This window comes from Sardina pilchardus, chromosome 8 (assembly GCF_963854185.1).
Source record: "Sardina pilchardus chromosome 8, fSarPil1.1, whole genome shotgun sequence".
Taxonomy (NCBI): domain Eukaryota; kingdom Metazoa; phylum Chordata; class Actinopteri; order Clupeiformes; family Clupeidae; genus Sardina; species Sardina pilchardus.
This window is the reverse complement of record NC_085001.1, coordinates 20,843,155-20,862,258: the sequence shown is the minus strand read 5'-3', so window position 1 is coordinate 20,862,258 and position 19,104 is coordinate 20,843,155. Positions and strand designations below refer to the sequence as shown.

The window sequence follows — 19,104 nt, the reverse complement described above, 5'->3', positions numbered from 1 at the left end:
GTTCTGGTATGTGAGTGAATTAGTTACATCTGTCCTTCCTCTGGGAACGTTTTATTTTTCTATGCATTGTCAATTAAATGTATGTTGCATTCTTACTCGTAAGTTATTCCTTTTATTATATATTGCAGTTGAATCAGCATTCCGATTTATGAGCGTCTGTCAGATCTCTCGTGATCTTCTGTATAACAGAGACACAAGCCTATACATGCCCAAACAACCTTATTGTTAGCTATTTCTTTTTAATTTGTTCGTTTCCTGGCATCTTATCACACCTGTTTTCCACTGCCACACAAACAGTAGGTGGTCCAGAACTCTCAAAATAAACACACCACTGGTTTGCTGCAATTTCGCTGAGAATGTGAACTTTGCGTGACAAACACTTTCCTCAACATTCTTCTTCATATATGTTTAAGCCACTCAAACAAATTGCCTTTCACGTTTTCCCCATACCAGTTAAACTCGGGGTAGAGCTGTCTATTGTCCTGTCCTGAAATGTTGGAAATCATGTAGGCTATTGTAACAAAACTAATTCGAAGCCACCTCTCTGTAAACAACCTTAAAATTGTAAAGTAAAAAAATATAACGAAAGAGCGCACCCTACTGGCTCAGGGTGTAATTAACCGTATGACGCATAGGCTCCAAAAGAATTTAGATTAGTGGACCTACGTACATTTATAAGGTATTCAGTCGTTAAAAAGATCATTTCCTTTTAAGCCCCACACTCAAAGACATCCCTCTAAAGTAGATGAGAGTTACATATTTATATAGGCAAACATATGGATTGTGTTACAGGTGTATACTATGGGTTGGTGGGTTACAGTCATCCACTACAAAAAATAATCTATTCACAAACAATATCAGGTGAGATGTTTACTATTGGAAAACGATTCAGTTCAGTTAAATTAAATAAAAATACAATTCAAAACACTTTATTTAGGGACAATTTTCACAGTCATAAAGAGTTGTACACAGATAAATAATATAAAATATACATATACTATTTGAGGCTATAGAAAAAAAAGAGTAAAAACAGGTAGTTCAGTGCACTGTGCTTGTTAAGCACTATTGCATGCAGCAAGTCTGCCTGTGGTCTTGACTGAGGTAGAGTCTAGAGTAGATAATCGGGCTACTAAAGGTAATTTGATGGTAAAGGTACACTATTCAGGTATTTTTGGTGACTGTAGAGCTCCCTCTAGAATCGCAATGTATTTATCTGCAATTGTATATATAAAACTTTTTCGTGCCTCATCCCTCTCACACAATGCAAATGCTTTTGTTGTGGAGGTAAAGGATTAACAACACGCTAAACCATCTCCAAAGAGAGAATTGCTAACAAATATGTTTCACGATTCTCGTGAGATTTGGCGGGTGCCGCTCTTGGAAGTTGCATAGCTGGTTTCCTCAGTAGGGACTCGCTACGTCTATGCTGCATAGCTCTGCGACTGCGAGGTCAATGGATTTGCCAATAACAAGTTTGTTTAACATCAAATTGGCTTTCGTAAAAGTGAAAATCTTGTATAGTGTACCTTTAAGAAGTTGAATGGCCATAGGCACAAGCCTGGTCCTACCAAACTATGTAGGCCTACATACTTCATAATAGTCTGGCCAGTTACTCTGTTGAAGTTTAAAACTGTTGGATTTGCCCAGAGCCACTCTGGATCTGCCATAACCAATTGCAAATGTTTGGTCGTGACAAACTAGTGCACGACCTCAATGTACATTGTTCTCAGCTACTCCCTCTGTTTGCTGATTGGACCTGCACATTTTGGCGGGAGAAGACCAAGAAATTAAATTTGACAGCTGGTCCCCAACACTCGTGCTGCAGTTTGCCTGACGTGACTCGCGGGAGACATCACAGAATATTGTGATGCATAGGCTATATGAGGCCTGCATTGCAGCACATACATTCAAGATCAAGTGTTTTTCATATGTGTGTCTTTTTAACCAACAGCATAAAATAGCAGAGGCTAGGCTAGAAATCACTAATAAGAATTATTGCAATTAATTATTGCACATTCCAACGTAAGGAGGCGTAATGAGACACCTGTCATAATCGTCATGGGTAGATTCCTTCCAAATGGCCCTATCACATCTTTGAACTGACATCATGAGGGCGAGTTTCAGCTTGTGCAGTCCCAACTGCAAGAACTGGATAAAGGCACAGACTCCCGCAATATTTAAAGGGCGTGACATGGTGTCACAGTGGTAAGTCCAAGGGGGCAGGCGAACGTTCGGAGAGTATGGCCGCCACCATGGTATATAGGAGACCAGTGCTAGCTAGCCATTCCATTGAATCCTATGGGGCGTAAGCGCCACTTTTGACATCAAATAACGTTACAGCTGAAGCGTTTTAAGCCTTTGTACGAACCTTTTCTATTTTCGGAGTAAATACAACATTGTGAGATTGGCGTTATAACCTCGTAACTGTCTTATCGGCTGAGTAATAAACGTTTTTCTGAAATCAATGCTAAAGTGGTAATGCGCATGCGTCCAGAAAGAGTAAAGTGTCGCCATAGGTCAGACTCGGTCAGACTACGTGCCTACGTCACATGTATGACACCTGAGCCTGCGCAGGAGACCTATGCAGGACATAGAAGACCAAAAAAAAAACGTTGAAATTTGCTTCCCTGGTCTCTGCTGACGTCTACGTGATAGCTCTGTCCATATCTTTTACTGTCTATGGGTAAGTCCCACCCAAGGGGGAAGGCGAATGTTCGGACAGCGTAGTATGGCAGATCTGATGCTAAATAGGAGACCAGTTCCAGCTAGCCATTCCATTAAAACCCCATTTTGGCGCGACTTTGGTATCAAATAACGTTACAGCTGAAGCTTTTTTAGCCTTTACGAATGTTTCATAACCTCGTAACAGGTCATACCGGCTGAGTAATAAACTTTTTTCTGAAAACAATGCTAAAGTGACATAAGTTAGGTAATGCGCATGCGTCCAGAGAGAGTGAAGCCTGAGACGGTTTATAAAGCGAGACGACTCATATGAGGGTCAATTCCGGTTTCCCTGTGACGTAGTGCCACTCCCATTTAGGAGGCAAACGGGCTAAATAAATCTTATCTCGGATTATGACCATTCCCTTAGCCCTACTTTCAGCAATGCAAGTAACGAACCCATATTCTACATGGCACACGTCTTTCTAACATTCCCACATTGAAATCGTATTTTCCAGCGTGATAAATACATAGAAAAATAACTTTGTTCACGACCTGTCCCTCCTGACCTGACCTGTCTCCGCTAATTGTGCAGGCCACCTGTTATCAACGGCACACTGCTTCTGCTGCTTCTACACTGGTCTAAACCGATTACTCGTCACTGATCACGCCCAGATAGGAGGCGGAAGTGGACACCATTTCATTCCATTGAAAACCCCCTTTATGATTCATCTTAGTAACTATACGATCTTTGGTAAAGCATCGCCATAGGTCATACTCCTACTCAGACAGTCAGACTACATGCCAATTCGTCACATCTACTGTACGTCCACTGAGCCTGCACAGAGAGACGAGCAGACCAACAGGAAAACGGTTGAAATTTGCTTCACTGGTTTCTGCTGATGGCTCTGTCCATATCCTTTACTGTCTACTGTATGGTCCCACCTCATCTGGAGCAATTTGGACATCATTTCTAACCAGATGCATTGCGTGCATCCCAGTATGGAACGAAACATTCAATACGTTGTTAACATTGTCCGTTGCCTGATTTTAGGTTCATGCTCTGATCAGCTAACTTGGTAGACTGCATAGTAGTAGCATTCACAACATCCATCACACCTAACAACAACCTATTCATTTGAACAACTTTATACTACTAAACTAAGTTACTTTTTTAAAGTCATTTAGTGTAATCCAGCTGTAATGTTAGCATTTTGACAAGCACACCAATTTTGCCTATTGTTCCTGTCCATCTGAAATAACTCCTCCTCTAGCTTGCTGCTTGAGTCTTGAGTTAGCTGATAACCATAGTAAAAGAAAGCAACAAGTACCCTAGCCTACAACTTCTGTCTGTATTAATGTGCTTACTTTGAAGAACTGTCATGCCGTGAATGAGATACCGATAGTCTACAGGTTCCCCATGGATGGTAGTAGTAACCGCTTCAGCTACGGGTCCTTTGTTTGTTAGAGGGGGTAACTACCAGCTCCTTTGTCTTGCTGAGGTTGAGTTCCAGGTGGTTGTTGTTGCATCACTCCACAATCTCATGGAGGGCCGGACCATGTTGTAGTGAAGACTCACTCATAGAGCAGAGATAGAAGAACTGTGTGGTCAGCAAACTTAACCAAATGACAGTTCGCCTGGGTGGTCCTGCTGTCATCAGTGTATGGATGACATAGTGAATATAGTGACATAGTCATAGTGAAGCAAGGGAGAGAGCACACAGCCCTGTGGAGACTCAGTGGACATGTATAGGAGATTAGAGAAGGTTTTATTAACTAGCACTCTCTGCGACTTGTTAGTGAGAAAGCTGACTGAGTGTGTCCAGTGTTGTTCAGCGAGGTAACGGAGTAGGTAATTGAGTAGGCATGGGTATGGACAGTTGTGTCGTCTGCTGTTGTTGACACGCCGTTGTTTTCAGTTGAGTGTGTGCGAACGCATAGAGAAAAGGGTTGAGACAGGCATTGATGAAAGTGAAAGCTGTGAGAACTTTCCAGCCCTGGATACATATCTCCATCAGATCGTCCGACTGAGCTGCCAGTGCGGTAAGCGCCAGCAGGTTAAAGAAGTGCAGCGGGACCCAGAAAACGCCGAACGACACGACTATGTTGGTCACCAGCCGCGTCGTTCGCCGAGTCCGGAGAAACAGCATTTGGTTCACGCGCTTATGGAGACAGAAGTAAAAGCACACTAGCGTTACGAACGGAAACACAAATCCAAGCATGGTCTGGCATAATAGAATCACTGCCTCCTCGACGTCGTTCTTGTAACTGACCGTGCAGCTCGAGTCCTTCAGGGTCCTGATCGAGAGGTTCGGTGAAGATATGCATATGGCCAAGGCCCAGATGGCCCCGAACAGAGCCCACTTTCCGGACGCCTGCAGCCTAGTCCAGCACTGGTTGTGCAGCACCTGGAGGTAGCGCTGGACGCTGAGCAAGGTCACGTTGAACACGCTGGCGTGCATGCCCAAATAGATGATGAAGAAGATCAGCCGGCAGGCGACGTCGCCCAGTTTCCAGCCGGCCATCAGGTTGTAGATCTGTGCGGGGAGGAAGAGGAGGGACAGGAGGTCAGACACCGCCAGGCTCATCATCAGCAGCAGGGAGAAGTTGCCCGGCTCGTACTTCCGACAGATCACCACCATCACAACGATGTTCCCGGGGATGCCCACGAGACAGCAGAAGCCCAGGACAACACTGGGCACTACATCGATCAGATCCCACGACATGGTGGCTGGCAACCACGCTTGGCTCCACTCACTAGATCTGACTCAGGTGTCTGTGATCAGGACAGAGTATCTGATGAGAGTTATAGAACAGACTGCGCCCGTTTTATTGCTCTGGGACAAAGACTTCCCTGTTAAAATGACAGAACCTACTTTGAATTTATTGTGTGTACCACAGGAAGTGTAGGCTTATACAAAGGAATCGTCACAAGGGAAAGTCTGTGCCAGAGCTTGAATAGAAATAGACTGTCTAGTGCCTACCACTTCTCAAATGAGACGTGGTCTAGCAACCAGACGTTCATTTTCTCGTATTTGAAAAAATGCATAGATCCTATCTATCAAATGCGTCTGTGCATAGCTCATCATGGTCTTGCTTTCCCCCCTGTTCTGTGATTGGTCTCCTATCTCAGGCAAAAATTAAGGCGGTAGTTTCCAGACTGCCTTAGCAGCGTGAATGAAATCACCGCGCAAGGTAGGATGGGAACACCCAGGCTAGAATAGGAAGGTACTGAAGGTACTGATATGGGTGACGTAGTCACATTCTGGAGAATCTCTAAAGGCCTGGAAGGCTTCTGAAATTGAACCCAGAGGTGAATTTCAAAATATGTCCCGTGATGATTTGTTCTTTGAATTACATGGTGTGAATAAAAAATATGTATATAACAAGGAAACAACAAATAGAAGTTGTTGCTTTTGGGGTTGGACATTGTTCGTACATTTGTTTACTCTTGTCCATTAGGCACTTTAAATTCTACTGAAGATACAATTGTTATTCAACATAGTGAGAGCGATCAACATAGCGAATACCATAGAGAGAGCTATTCTATTTTAGCCAAATAACAACAACCACGACATCAGCCAAAATGTTCAGAACTTTTTCTTCCTCGATGACTTAGTTTTATAGCCATGAGGTTTACAAACATTATTTGAATATATTGGTGGATGTGGATTTGGATATTTGGATTTGAGATATTTCCATTTTGATAGACAGTGAAAAGGTAAGTTGGTGAGCATGAGCCAGTATGTTGTGCCAGGTTGAGGTTGGGGCGGAAGACTAAGCCGAGAGTGATGGCTCTCTGCTTTATGGGCCCTATATCTTACACCTGGCGCCAGGTAGGATGCAAGTGTCTAGTGTGTTAGTTTGTGACTGATACAATTATTACTTCCCTGTCCAGGCAACTTCCTGCTCACACTGTGTAAAAAGCAAATAAACTTGAGCCCATGGACTGTGTGACTTATTTGAAGGGCACATTATCAAGATGAAAAACTCCTGATCCTACCAGAGTCCCTATAGCGAGGAGCCCGATCAATGCAATGCAAATACTGTGCTGAGTGATTAATACCCAAATGTACTTGGCTGCAAGTCGTCATGTTTGGATATTTCCTCATTTACTGAATGCTTCGGGGGTGACAGTTGCTGCTGAAGAGCTAATTTCTTGATAATTTCAGATTGTAGCCCATTGTCAGTCAGTAATGTGAAAGTAAATGACTGAACACACATCTGCGTACTCTTCTTATTACACACAGACTATTTTAGCAAAGTGACTTTGGTGGAACCCTGTTGTTGTGTATGGTCACAAGCAGATCTGTTTCCTGCTATATAATAGCTTTACACCATTACACAAACACAGCTGACTTAGAGAAAAAATGGGAAATAGCACTCACATTGACTTATTGTGACGCCAAAATCAGTGACTGAAAACAAATTTTTTTAATTTTGGTTTGTTCTGAGCAAAAACATAATTTTTCCATTCCTGTAGTGTTTGATTGTTCCAAGGCCTCTCTGAATGGTAACAGATCAGAATGTTAAAGAAGAATTCCTCTAAAAGTTACATCGTCTTTACAAATTGCACTTTATAGATATCAAGGCTAACTATTAAAAACACTGTACTTCAATTCAGGAGTAGGGCAATATTTGAAAGTAGGCAAGTAGACCTATAAAATATTAGGTCTTAAATAAGCCTAATGCGTGGCGCTACCGACTGCATGACAGGCCTATATGCCTAGTGTCTCTGGTAGCCAATGTATTGCACACAATGTTTCAGTAATGCAGGCTACAATAAAGTACTTGGAAAAGGCAGTGAGATGTATAGATATGACAATCATTTCTATCAATTCTAGCATATTGCAGGAGACACTGATTCGTAAAACCTGACTAAATTCACCCTGTAAGAGGTCAGGGGAACATTTTGTGTAAGCGAGTGACTTGCCAAGCGGACTTCTGAATAATATTCAAACAAAGGTGAATCAGAGTGATAAATAAAAATCGTGTTCATTTCCAGTTTTCGTTTTCTGTTCTTTGAACTGCTTCTAATCCTTGCCCAAACACACCCATTACCAATCAAAACCTGGTGTAAGCAGAACACTTTTGAACCATGCAGCTGGCACCTCAACCATTTGTGAGACTATGGGCACGCACGCCCTAAATGTGCTGTGTGTTTACATCCTTAAAAAGGAGCTCCATTTGGTGTTTCCATGATATATTCTAGTGGCCATATCAACATCACAATTGTGTTGATATGGCCACCAGAGGGCGCCTGCTAAGTGCATTTTCAGACTGGGGAGTATTGCAGTATGTCACCATCATACATGTTATGAATGGCGTCGTCCACTAAATATCTTGGACAAGGAAGCTGAAGTGAGGAGGGAACATAAGGAGGGCCTGTTCAAATAGATCATCAAGAAGGCTCCAAGGGGGGATGTGAAGATGCTTTTATGCTCCATTCACATCTGGGGACTGATTGAAGCATTTGTATCAAATGTTACTGTTACACTGCATACACTGTATGCATTGTAGGCTACATGTCTATACGGTTCGTAGTGAATGCCTATATTCTATTTCTATAATATTGCTGCTACTACACTGCAAACATGTTGTTCATACATTGTTCATACTACATATCCTCCCGCAAATACACTGCACATATGTAATCTATATTACCGTAAACCATACCACTTTCATATCTTTATAATATTGTCTACACTGCATTATATGTTATAATGTTCATACAGCACCACTTCTCTATACTGTGTATATCACATTGCACTTGTTCCGCTTGTTGGCACTTCTGGTTAGACACAATCTGCAATTGTTGTCTCTGTGCTTGTACTCTGCACAATGACAATAAGGTTTACTCAAATCGTATCAAATCTAATAAGAAGAAATTGGAGCAGTTTTTTTTTTTACTTGTGCTGAAAGCTCATAAACTGCTGTTTTTGCACACTCTGACAAAATACTGATGGATCCTCTTTTCTTTGTTCTTAGACCTAATACAATTAAAACATTGATTTGTTTTTCATCTTTTCCAGGGATACCAGTACCAGAGATGACACCAACAAGCAAATAGTTCATCAAATAAAAATACTGTTTTGTGAAATCAGTCTGGCACTGTGTGTGTATCTTTTAGCCGTCCGCCGAAATTAAGGTGGCTTTTTCAGATGGGAGCCCAAAAAATGGAGGTATAATTCTGGAGGCGACATTGTGGCATACAGTACATCTAGAATCTTCACAAACTGAAGTGCGATAGAATATGTTTTTTTTTTCAGCCATGAATAGCACGCAGTATGTTCTTACCCCATAGCTTTGGTTTTGGACACATTCGGTTATATTATTCCACAAGAGGATGGCTATCACCTGTCTCAATCCCACCTCACCTTTTTTTTTTTAATCAATAATGCAGATGAGCTTCTTTGCTTATCCATATTGATGTTATAGAGAGTGAATTTGATTTTTAGATGAGTAAGGACATCAGTTGGCACCAGACATTGTGATTCTAACACACTGTGAACATCACCTGCCACTCTCAGCATGAGTCTGAACCGTCCTGATGAGCTGGCAACAAGCACAGTGGCAATCCAATGGGTGCTTAATTGTGGAACTAAGAGAGGGAACGTGGCTTTATCTGTTCTGCCCCCGGGGCCCTGTGCCTGGTGTTCTCCAGGGGCTTGAACTGCAGGTGATGATGCTGACTCTGAGTTCTGTGGGCATCAAGAGAAGGGGGACCCCTGGACCACCCCTGACTGGCCATCAGTCAAAGTGACAACTAAATTCAGTCCACAAGAAAGAGTACTAGAGCATACACTTATTCAAGAGGCACATTTTTATTATTATTATTATTATTTGCTTGTTTTACTATCATTGTTATTATCTGTTAGCTGCTGCAAGACCAATAGTTTTTGCTTCTCTCTATATGTGAATATAATTTGAGATGCAACAACAATTAAACTAAATCTGAATCTGATAAGACTTGTGAGGTCCGTCAGGATATTTTTCTTTGTGAGAGATTGTGACTAGATCTGGCTTTCTGTGTTTTCAAAGCATTCATAGAGCATGACGCTACATAAAGGGATAATGAAGAGACTTTAATCCACTTTGATTATCTCACTAGGTAGTCACTGTTGGTTTCTTACCAACGAGCTTGGCGAATTTGCATCCTTTCTGTTCTAAGTAAAACATTTACACAGCACAGATCGAGCAATATGACTAATATGTTTTTCTACACGTCACTACACAAGCCATTTTAATAGCATATGTTCCATGAAGTGGAATGAGGATGTAGTCATGTATGACTTCTGCCAATTGTCAACAGAACAGTATTTTGACCTTTAGTGGTGTTTTTTTCTTTCTTAGACTTTGTTATGTTGTTGCTGACTGACTAGGATAAAGACGGTCACAGACTTCAGATAGATGGATCAATGGCACCTGAATTGCACATTCACACAAAAGATGTACGCAAGACTGGTATGAGGACAAAACACATTTTATTTTCTCTTAAGAATTACAGAATGCATATTTTTGTTTTAGCATGAGGTCGTCCGATTGTCAGTGTGTGCAGTGTGTAGTGTGTGTGTGTGTGTGTGTGTCTGTGTTGCTTGTGAAGTTTTGCTTTTTCACTGAACCCTCACCTCTCGGTATTCATATGGGTTAGCGATGGCAGACCTCTGGTCTGCTCTCAGTGGGGTAGCAGGTCTTCTGATGGTCAGGTCCAGGTTCAGCTGAAGTTCATTGTTACCCCCCTGGCCCTCTCGCCCACTCCAGCCACCCCCCCTCCCCCTCTTCTCCCCTTTTTCCCCTCTCTCTCTCTCTCGCTCGTCTCTCTCCATCGCTCCGTTGTGCCTCCTGGACTCGTATGGCAGGTGGTCCCTGCTGCGATGGATGGGGTCAGTTTCAGTTCAGAAACCCTGACCCGCAACCCCCACCCCTGCTCCGACCTCCAGAGCAACCCCTTTTTTCCCATGCCCTGACCCGAGAGATCCTGTGGGAACCACTGGCCATGAAGCATCAAAAGCTTGGGGGACCTGTTAAACCAGTGCACAGCTACAAAAAAAGGAATCCCATTGTGAGTCCTCACTAATAGAAGCAGGGGAAAAGAATTGAATGATAACACACAGCCTGACTAGCCAACTGAATAGGGCTAGATGCTCATGCGTTATGCAGACTGCATACATTCTATAAACACTTACGGGTGTGTCGGTCTGGTCTCTACCTAATCTGCATTCAGTCAACAGGATTTAACTCAGGTTTCTGTCCATGCTCTTAATGAACAAAGGCAGGGGCTAACCCTACTGACTCTTACACTAGTGTGAGGGGGGGGGGGTCTCAGTGCATGTCGCCTGAAGAAATGTGTTTATTCTTTGACCTGTGTGTCTTATGTGTGGCACACTGACATGTTGTGAACAAATTGCATTGATGTGTTTGCGGTGGTTTACAATGTTCCTATGTTTTCTTGTTTGTGTGTTGTTTGTGTGTAACCATAGGGGTTGTGCATGCACTGTACATTTGTGTGTATGTGTGTGTGTGTGTGTGTGTGTGTGTGTGTCTGAGAGAGAGAGAGAGACTGAGAAGGGGGAGAGAAAGAGAGAGAGTGTGTTGGTTTCTTTGCTTGGATCTCTGTTTGTGTACAGTAAGGGCATGTTTATAGGGGCCCATGGCCAAAATGATGAGCATCCCAGCTAATAGAGTTGTTTAAAGCCTAAGCCCCAAACAAAGGAGAACGCTGATCCAGGCCGCGCTTAATCTTTGCAACCTGTCAACTTCCTGATCCATCCCTCCCGTTGCCATGGATACTTGAACTCAGTAGCCAATCGTCTGAGCTCAGAGGCAGGCATGACCAACTGGATTAGGGGTGAATGGGGACCAGCCGGTACTCTGGGTACGATGTTAAAGTGAGACACTGATGAGATGTTTTTGTTGTGTTTGTCATGTTTGTGCCATGTAGGGACAAACCCGAGTAGTTTAGTCCCCTTTAGAGCTCAGAGTTTCATACCAGACTACTGTGAGTATAATAAAAGACTGTTATACTGGCAATGCAGCAATCTACTGTATTAAAGACATTTCAATTTTGAAAGTCTGTGACATTTTTGACGGTGACAAAGAACTGTAATGCAGAAGTGTACATGGCGTAAAACGCAGTGCTTACGTGCAGTGCTAAATGGGTTTGGTTAAGTGGTTAGACTGTACACACACATACATCCACATGAGCTTTTTTAAAAAACCTACCCTGACCTTTATTTGAACAGACAACCAACCTATGCATGCTAAACTTCAAACAAAGTGTTTGACTGAGTGGATTTGCAATACCTCCGACTGTCCACAGGGAGGCAGAAGTCTGGATGGTTTTTTCAGGATGAACAGGCTTTCACTTCCACTGTGGCCTCAGTGAACCCAATACACAGATGGAAAGATTTGGCCACATTCCAGCACATGCTTTTGTTCTGTCCTCACATAACTGAGCGAAACACATGCTTTTGCTCTGGCTGTGCTTAAACACTTTTATACTACTCCAGATTCAGTTTCAGATTTGTTATTCACTGTTTGTCTGTCTTCACTTGGCAAATTTGCGACTGTTTCTTTTAATTCTCAAACGTTTTTTTTTTATTAAACTTTTTTTAATTACAGAAATGGAAAGATTTAATTAAAATAAACCACAAAAGCATGGTAGGGGCTAATGGGATAGTTTTGATTCAGTGAACAGAGTTTATGTGGGTATCGTAACATCAGCTTTTTCATAAATGTCCTTTGTTGTTGAGACTGCAGCTCTTCCGTTGGCTACCGCTGCACTAGTCTCTGTGCATGTGTTATTCCATGGACTGCACTACTATGTGCAGAGAGGGTAGCAGGAAGAAAACAGACAGACAGACAGACAGACAGACAGATAAATAGATAGATAGATAGATAGATAGATAGATAGATAGATAGATAGATAGATAGGGTATAATAATTGGTTAATGCACATCTGAATCTAGCTTTTGTTCCTACAATATTTCGCTGTTGCAATATTTTACACCTCTGAATATGTATGTATGTAAGTGGTTATATATATATATATATATATATATATATATATATATATATATATATTTATTATATATACACACATACACATATACAGATATGTCAAGCACATGCATGCATCCATGACTTCTGCTTCCTATTCTGCTTGGAGCACCTTGTGCCTGCGTTTAACTGAGGGGTCACGCCGTTGTAATGCTTCCAGGTCATGCAGAAATGGGTCAGATTGTTCCTCTTGTCAGTTCCTGTAACATCAGTGTGGTTAATGACAGGGGATGTTAAACTGTGGTATTGTGCATGACATATGGATGTTCCTCTCGCCACAATATTCATGCTAAATGATACAAACTTTCACATGGTTAATTACTTATAAACTCTCATTTATGTTTTAATAATATATGTTTGTTTTATTACTCTTATTACTCAATTGAATAGACAATCAGGCATCTTGATGCAGCCCTCTGTCACTGGTTACTTTAAAAGTGTAGGCATCAAAGCACTATAAAATACCCCCAATAATAGTGTTAGAATGTGTTTTCTGCTGTCCATTCACATACAGAACTACAGCCAGGTGCTTACTTTATGTTTGACACTTACCACTGATATGAAGCGGCCTGGTTAAAAGTTGGTGTGTGCGTGTGTGTGTGTGTGTAGACGTGTGTAGGCGTGTGTGTATGTGTGTGTGTGTGAGAGAGAGCGAGAGGCCTTGGTTTAGACTGACTGGAAAATGTCAATGTCTGAAATTTCCCAGCATGCTAAGAAAACTTTACAGGGCAATTACCGTGGGATTGTTTCCAGATGATTCTATCAGCTCAGGCTCGACAAAGGAGAAAAAAGAGGGGAAATGGTCTTTTCAGGCACTGACTGAGCTGATTGTTTCACATTTCATTTGTGGAGGTCAAAATCAAGTGAAACTGAAAAAAAAAATCACTCAGAGAAGGTGTTAGCACGGCTTCAGATGACTCATTTCTCTAAAGCGGGATGTTTTTGCTGTGTCAGAGCCTATTTCAGGCTCTGTTATTTTTGCATAATGACAGCGTGAACACTCACAGCACGGCTTTTGGACATTTGTAGCATTCAGTGAGAGGTCAGAGTCACTAAAATACATTCACACACACACACATACACACAAACACACAACACTGAAAAACCTCTTAAGTCACATTTCACCATAAGGACACAAGCACATGGTAATTGGACGACTATTGTGAGAGCAACTACAAACGGTGCTATCTGTAACATCAGTAATCTGGGGCTTTGCCAAGCTCCCAGGTCAAGGTCCATTAAATGATCACATCTGTGTTTCCAGGGCAAAGCCTGCTTTCATTTCAACTTCCATGGCCATTTACAGCCCTATCAGTATGTACTGTAGGCGAGAGAGGCCCTCTTCACAATGTTTAAAACACGCATCTGCGTGGCAGAGTCAAGGGTTCAACTGTGAAACTCATCTAGCTAGACCGTAGCACGCCCCAATCAGTTGGTTCATTTATGGGCATGGTGAACAAATTTCCACATGACATTCATTTTATTTTGATTCCAAATGCGTCATGGTGTCTGAGGGCAGGGAACCACAACAGGAAGTGTGACATTGTGCCTGGTGATGGATAAATATGGGGAAATAGAAGAAACTGATTTCATTTTTTCTTTGTCTCTTTTCTTTAAAATAGTGGTGGTGACACGTCTTTACCAATAAACCCCCATCTTCTGATTACACAAATAATGGTTTCATTGTTTCAATAATGGTTTTAATTGTTTCCTTATAAACTTCATTTGAAGTCCAGGGCCTAAATTTGAACATGAGAGACTGAGTAATATAATTAGATGGTGCTGTGGAGAGTAAACAAATACCATATCTATGCTGTAAATCTACATATAGTTTGCACAAAGTTTTGTTGAAACTTCATCCGAGCCATTTGCTTGCTCCGAAAGCCATTTGCTTGGACATGGAACACAGTAGTAGTAAATATTTGTAAATGTTGTAGAGGAACTATCAACAGCATACATTCCATTTGTCTCTCTAACTGTCCCAAACATGGCCCGGAATCATTATAGTTTCTTAGGAAATCCGATCACACGACGACGACACTTGTAGAGAGAAAGCAGCGCTGTTTAAACGAGCTATTCTCAGACCAGCACACAGCATTTAGGCTACTAGAACAACAATTGAAATAAATCACCGTGACTGGAACTTGTGTTTACCTTATCTTGAAGTCAGAGGAGTCCTGGATACTCCCTCCTCCGCAGTGAGCAGTGATTCTGTGCTGGCTCAGTGGACATGGGTGGGGGGGTGACCGGAGGGGGGAGGGTTGGGGTCTGTGGTTGAGGCCCCCATTTTTCCATTTATCAGTTTTCCAGTCACCATCTGATCTGGAGGAAGCCCTGTGGTGTTAGCACCGCAGTTTGCATTCATCGATCGGTGAGTTGTATCCACGGGAAACCCACCGACAGCAATGAATGTTTATTGCAGCCATTAAGGCAGCCCTGTGAAACCCCAAACTGACTCAGCAGTGGGTCGTCCCGAGATGGCTGCCGCCACGAGAGGCCTCGCGTCTCGCCGGGAGAGGAGAGGAGAGGAGAGGAGAGGAGAAGAGACAGAGACGGATATGGCTGACCCTCGGGGTACAGTCAACGGTCGATGGTTTATGTCAGAGGCTCAAACTCACCGACAGCGTTGAATGTTCACCGAAGGCACCAGATAATACAGCTCAAAAGTTTTGTGTGCTTATTAAACAAATAAATTTTCAAATCAATTTGGCCAGTGCTTCCACTCTCTCTCTCTCTATCTAGCACAGATCACTTACAGTAAAGGTTCTGTCAGGTCTCAATTAGTTGTACTTTTGAAATTGCAAAAAAAAAAGGGATCTCCAATCCATAATATCATCAGACAGACTGCGCCATTTCATTGAAATAACAGACAATGGAACAAGGAGAGAACATTTGAGGGAAATGTAGGTCAAATGGGTGTGTACTCTATATGCATTTGCCACAGAAGACTTGGGGAGCATCTGACAAAATCCCGACCACCGTTCATCTAAAAAATGCATAGTGTGCCCATCGACCCACATCTCACCGAGGCTCTCAGCTCACCAGGGGGGTGGGGGAGGCAGTGGTGAGCCCCCCCTTCCACACACACACACACACACACACACACACTCCGAGAACCTGTTATCCGGCTGGCCTGATGGCAAAAGCGTGTTTGTGCGGAGCTGCGCAGTGAATCATTCAGGGAGTTTGGAGCTGCGGCACTGCGCTGCTCCCGTTACCCTGAGTTGAACCCCAGCCTCGGCTTCCTGTGAGAAGCCCTCTGAGAAGCGTAAAAGAAAAAGTGAGGAGGGGGGAGAAAGGGAGAGAGGGAGGGAGAGGGAGAGAGAGAGAGAGAGCTGATGGGGGGTAGGAAACATGGGGGGTGTTGGGGTGTGTATGGTCTGAGATAAGGCATTCGTGGAGAGGAGGATGGGGGGAGAGAGAGAGATCTTGTGTGCAAGAGGGAGGAGAAGTTGGGGGGGGGGGGTAAGGAGGGATGGGGTGGGAGGAGGGAGGAAGGAAGGGGGGGGGGGGGTGGAGAGCAATCCTGCAGTCATGTATTATTAATGTACAGCTTCATTTGTCAGCCCTGGCAAGCGGCGGAACCCTGCGCTGTTTTCACTACTTGCTTTTGACACAGCTAATGCCGCTCCTCTCTTTCAACTTCCTCCTCTCCTCTCTCTGACTGACAGTTAGGGAGTGAGGCGCAGGCCATGATTTAAATATCACACCATTCTAATTCTCCTTCTAATGAAAATAATACACTGCATAGAATATAGAATCTTCTGTTTCTTTAATCTAGCTTCAACATTAGCAAAGAGGAGAAAACTCAAGTAGATGAGCAGACCTTAGCGAAAGCCACAAACGGCAGTGTTCCACCAGCTTCAGGATGTCTATCATCCATCTCTGTCCCAGTCCTGGGGCTCCTGGAGCTCAGACAGAAGACTGAGAGATAGGGGAGGAGGAGGAGGCGCTGCTTCGTCCCGTTATTCCCGCTCCTGCTGTGTTTATGTGAGTCGAGGAGATGCTGTAAGTGGTGCAGAAACGGCAATTCTATCTGTTGATGTGCTAATGGAGAATGAGCTATGGCTGCCATAGCTGGGACAGTAATGTGTCAATATATATATATATATATGTGTGTGTGTGTGTGTGTGTGTTTGATTGAGGAAGACAGGGAGAGGGAAAGAGAGTGAGAGAAAGAGACAATATTTGTAAGGTAGAAGGAAGGGAGTGAGAAGAAAATTGCAGTGTTCAAGTAAAAGTTTGTACGAACAGTGTACAGTATGAAATCAGCTCTTGAAAAACAGGATGAAATATCACTGTCCAAAACATCCTGATTCTCAAGAAGTGCACACACAGACAGACAGACACACACACACACACACACACACATGATGTTAACACATACTATAACAAATAATCTTCATCAGCAAACTGTCATTCATCTAGGCTTGGTACTCTATATTTCTCTCTCTCTCTGTGTATGTTTGTGTGCGTGTGTGTGTGTTTGTGTGTGTGTGTGTGCGAATACGAGCATACACTGGGATGCAGATAATCCCTTCCAGCATCACATTTGGGAAGCTCTGTCTCCACACGTTATCAGTCCCCCCACACCTGCACAGCCACAGACAGTGAGTGGCAGAGCCATTGTGCTCGCCGCTTTAGGTTTAGGGCTTAAGGTAGCCAGCCTCCGGCATGTATCCTAGTCTTATGGTGCACAGCAAGCCCTTCTCTTTCAGACCCGTGCAGAAGGCTCTTTATTGTACTAAGTGAACATGGTGGCGCCATGAATAACTCGGCTGGGGTGGGTTACAGACCCACCCGCCAGTGCAGTTGCAACCCGACTGGGCAAGATGTGGCAGAGAATTGGACCCGGAACTGCATTAAGTGGACACTTTATGAGTGAAAGTGATCTCACTGCGATTGATTTGCCACTAACCACCAAGGAAGTGCAGCTTCGTGGGACAGGTCTTCTTGTCAGCTGTCTATTCCGCTCTGTCGATCCAAATGGGAGAAGACCTCACGTTGAAAGCCGAGCACTTTCAGCTTATTGGAACAGGTCAAAGGGTTACACCAAACATACACTTTGGAGCCTCGTGGAGCCTTTCTTTTTTTTTTTTTTGCTCCTACAGGGTCCAAAGAGCAGCAGGTTTGTGTCAAGTCGGGGCTGCTCAGGGAGATGAATATGTATGAGCGGTTTAAAGGAGCTGCCGTGCTGGCTGGATTAAGCCGTGACATTTCTCCCCCATCCTCCGCCGCCACCACTGTGCCTTCTCATTATTGTTTTGGGTCAGCCTGATTGACCTTCAAATCTTTGAGCTGTCAGAGCTTTCAGGGGGACAATCTTCCAAGACGGACTCGTATAGCCTAATCAGAGACACTGACCCACTTTGGTCGGTGTGATGGTGTGTGCGTGCGTGTGTGTATGCGACTGCCTTTGTTGAGGAGAGAGTTTGAATGGGTGTGTGTGTCTGTGTGTTAATGTGCATGTGTCTTTGTGTGGGAGAGTTCAAGTGTGTGTGTGTGTGTGTGTGTGTGCGTGTGTGTGTGTGTGTGTGAGTGAGTGTGAGGGTGTGTGTATACATCCAATGCGAAACAACCATCAGCATCCCTCTCTTGTTTCCTTTCTCATCCCATCGATAGCCTTCTTTTCCCTGTTAGCTCTGGTGTAAAATGCTAACGACAACAAAAGGACACTGCTGTCATCAACTCTCATAATCTCTCGCTGTTTTGCTAGTAATGACTGCACGACAAACCAAAGCCTGACAAACAAAACGCTGATGATGCCATGCCGTAAATGTTTTCCTCAAGGTTGTGTGGAACCAAACAAAAGCTAAACGCAGTACTTGTTTGGGAGGATTAATCCAGCTTTAATCTCTGCAGTAGACGCCACACTGTCATGGTATTTGCTTCAGGCTGTGGATAATCTCCATCTCTCGGCTCCCGCTACACTCTTTAGTATAATAGATCGTGTTTTTGGAAGTCTGTTGGTGTGATAAATGTGTGTGTGTCTGTGTGTGTGTGTGTATGTGTCTGCTAATGTGAGTCACAATTCTGCAGTATTTCTAATTTGGTTGGTCCATGCTTTTGACTTAATTTCAATGCATTTATGCACATGCACACAAATGTTTGTGGAAATACGTTCAAATACTTTCCCTGCACGTGTGTACTGTATGTGTGTGTACTGCCGCTGTGCATCACTTCATGAGGGTACTTGTCTCTGAGCCTCTCCCTCTCCCTCCTTCAAGTGAATGTTTATGGCAGTAATGACCTCACAGGCCCATAAACGTCACTCACTGACGTACTTAACGCACACTCTGCACTCTGGGGCACTGGGAGTCTGTAACTCAAACCCTCGCGCTGTCAAAGCGACGCCCGGCCTACCCTCGCCGCCGCTAGTGCTCT

The 19,104-nt window shown here is 43.4% G+C and overlaps 1 protein-coding gene across 1 annotated transcript; it reads right to left on the bottom strand.

Moving 5' to 3' along the window:
- Positions 1-4,493: 4,493 nt before the first annotated feature.
- Positions 4,494-5,387, bottom strand: LOC134089700 (leukotriene B4 receptor 1-like). The gene has a single exon (XM_062544144.1). It carries the CDS (start codon positions 5,385-5,387, stop codon positions 4,494-4,496), a length of 894 nt encoding a protein of 297 aa, XP_062400128.1.
- Between the last annotated feature and the right edge of the window lie 13,717 nt (positions 5,388-19,104).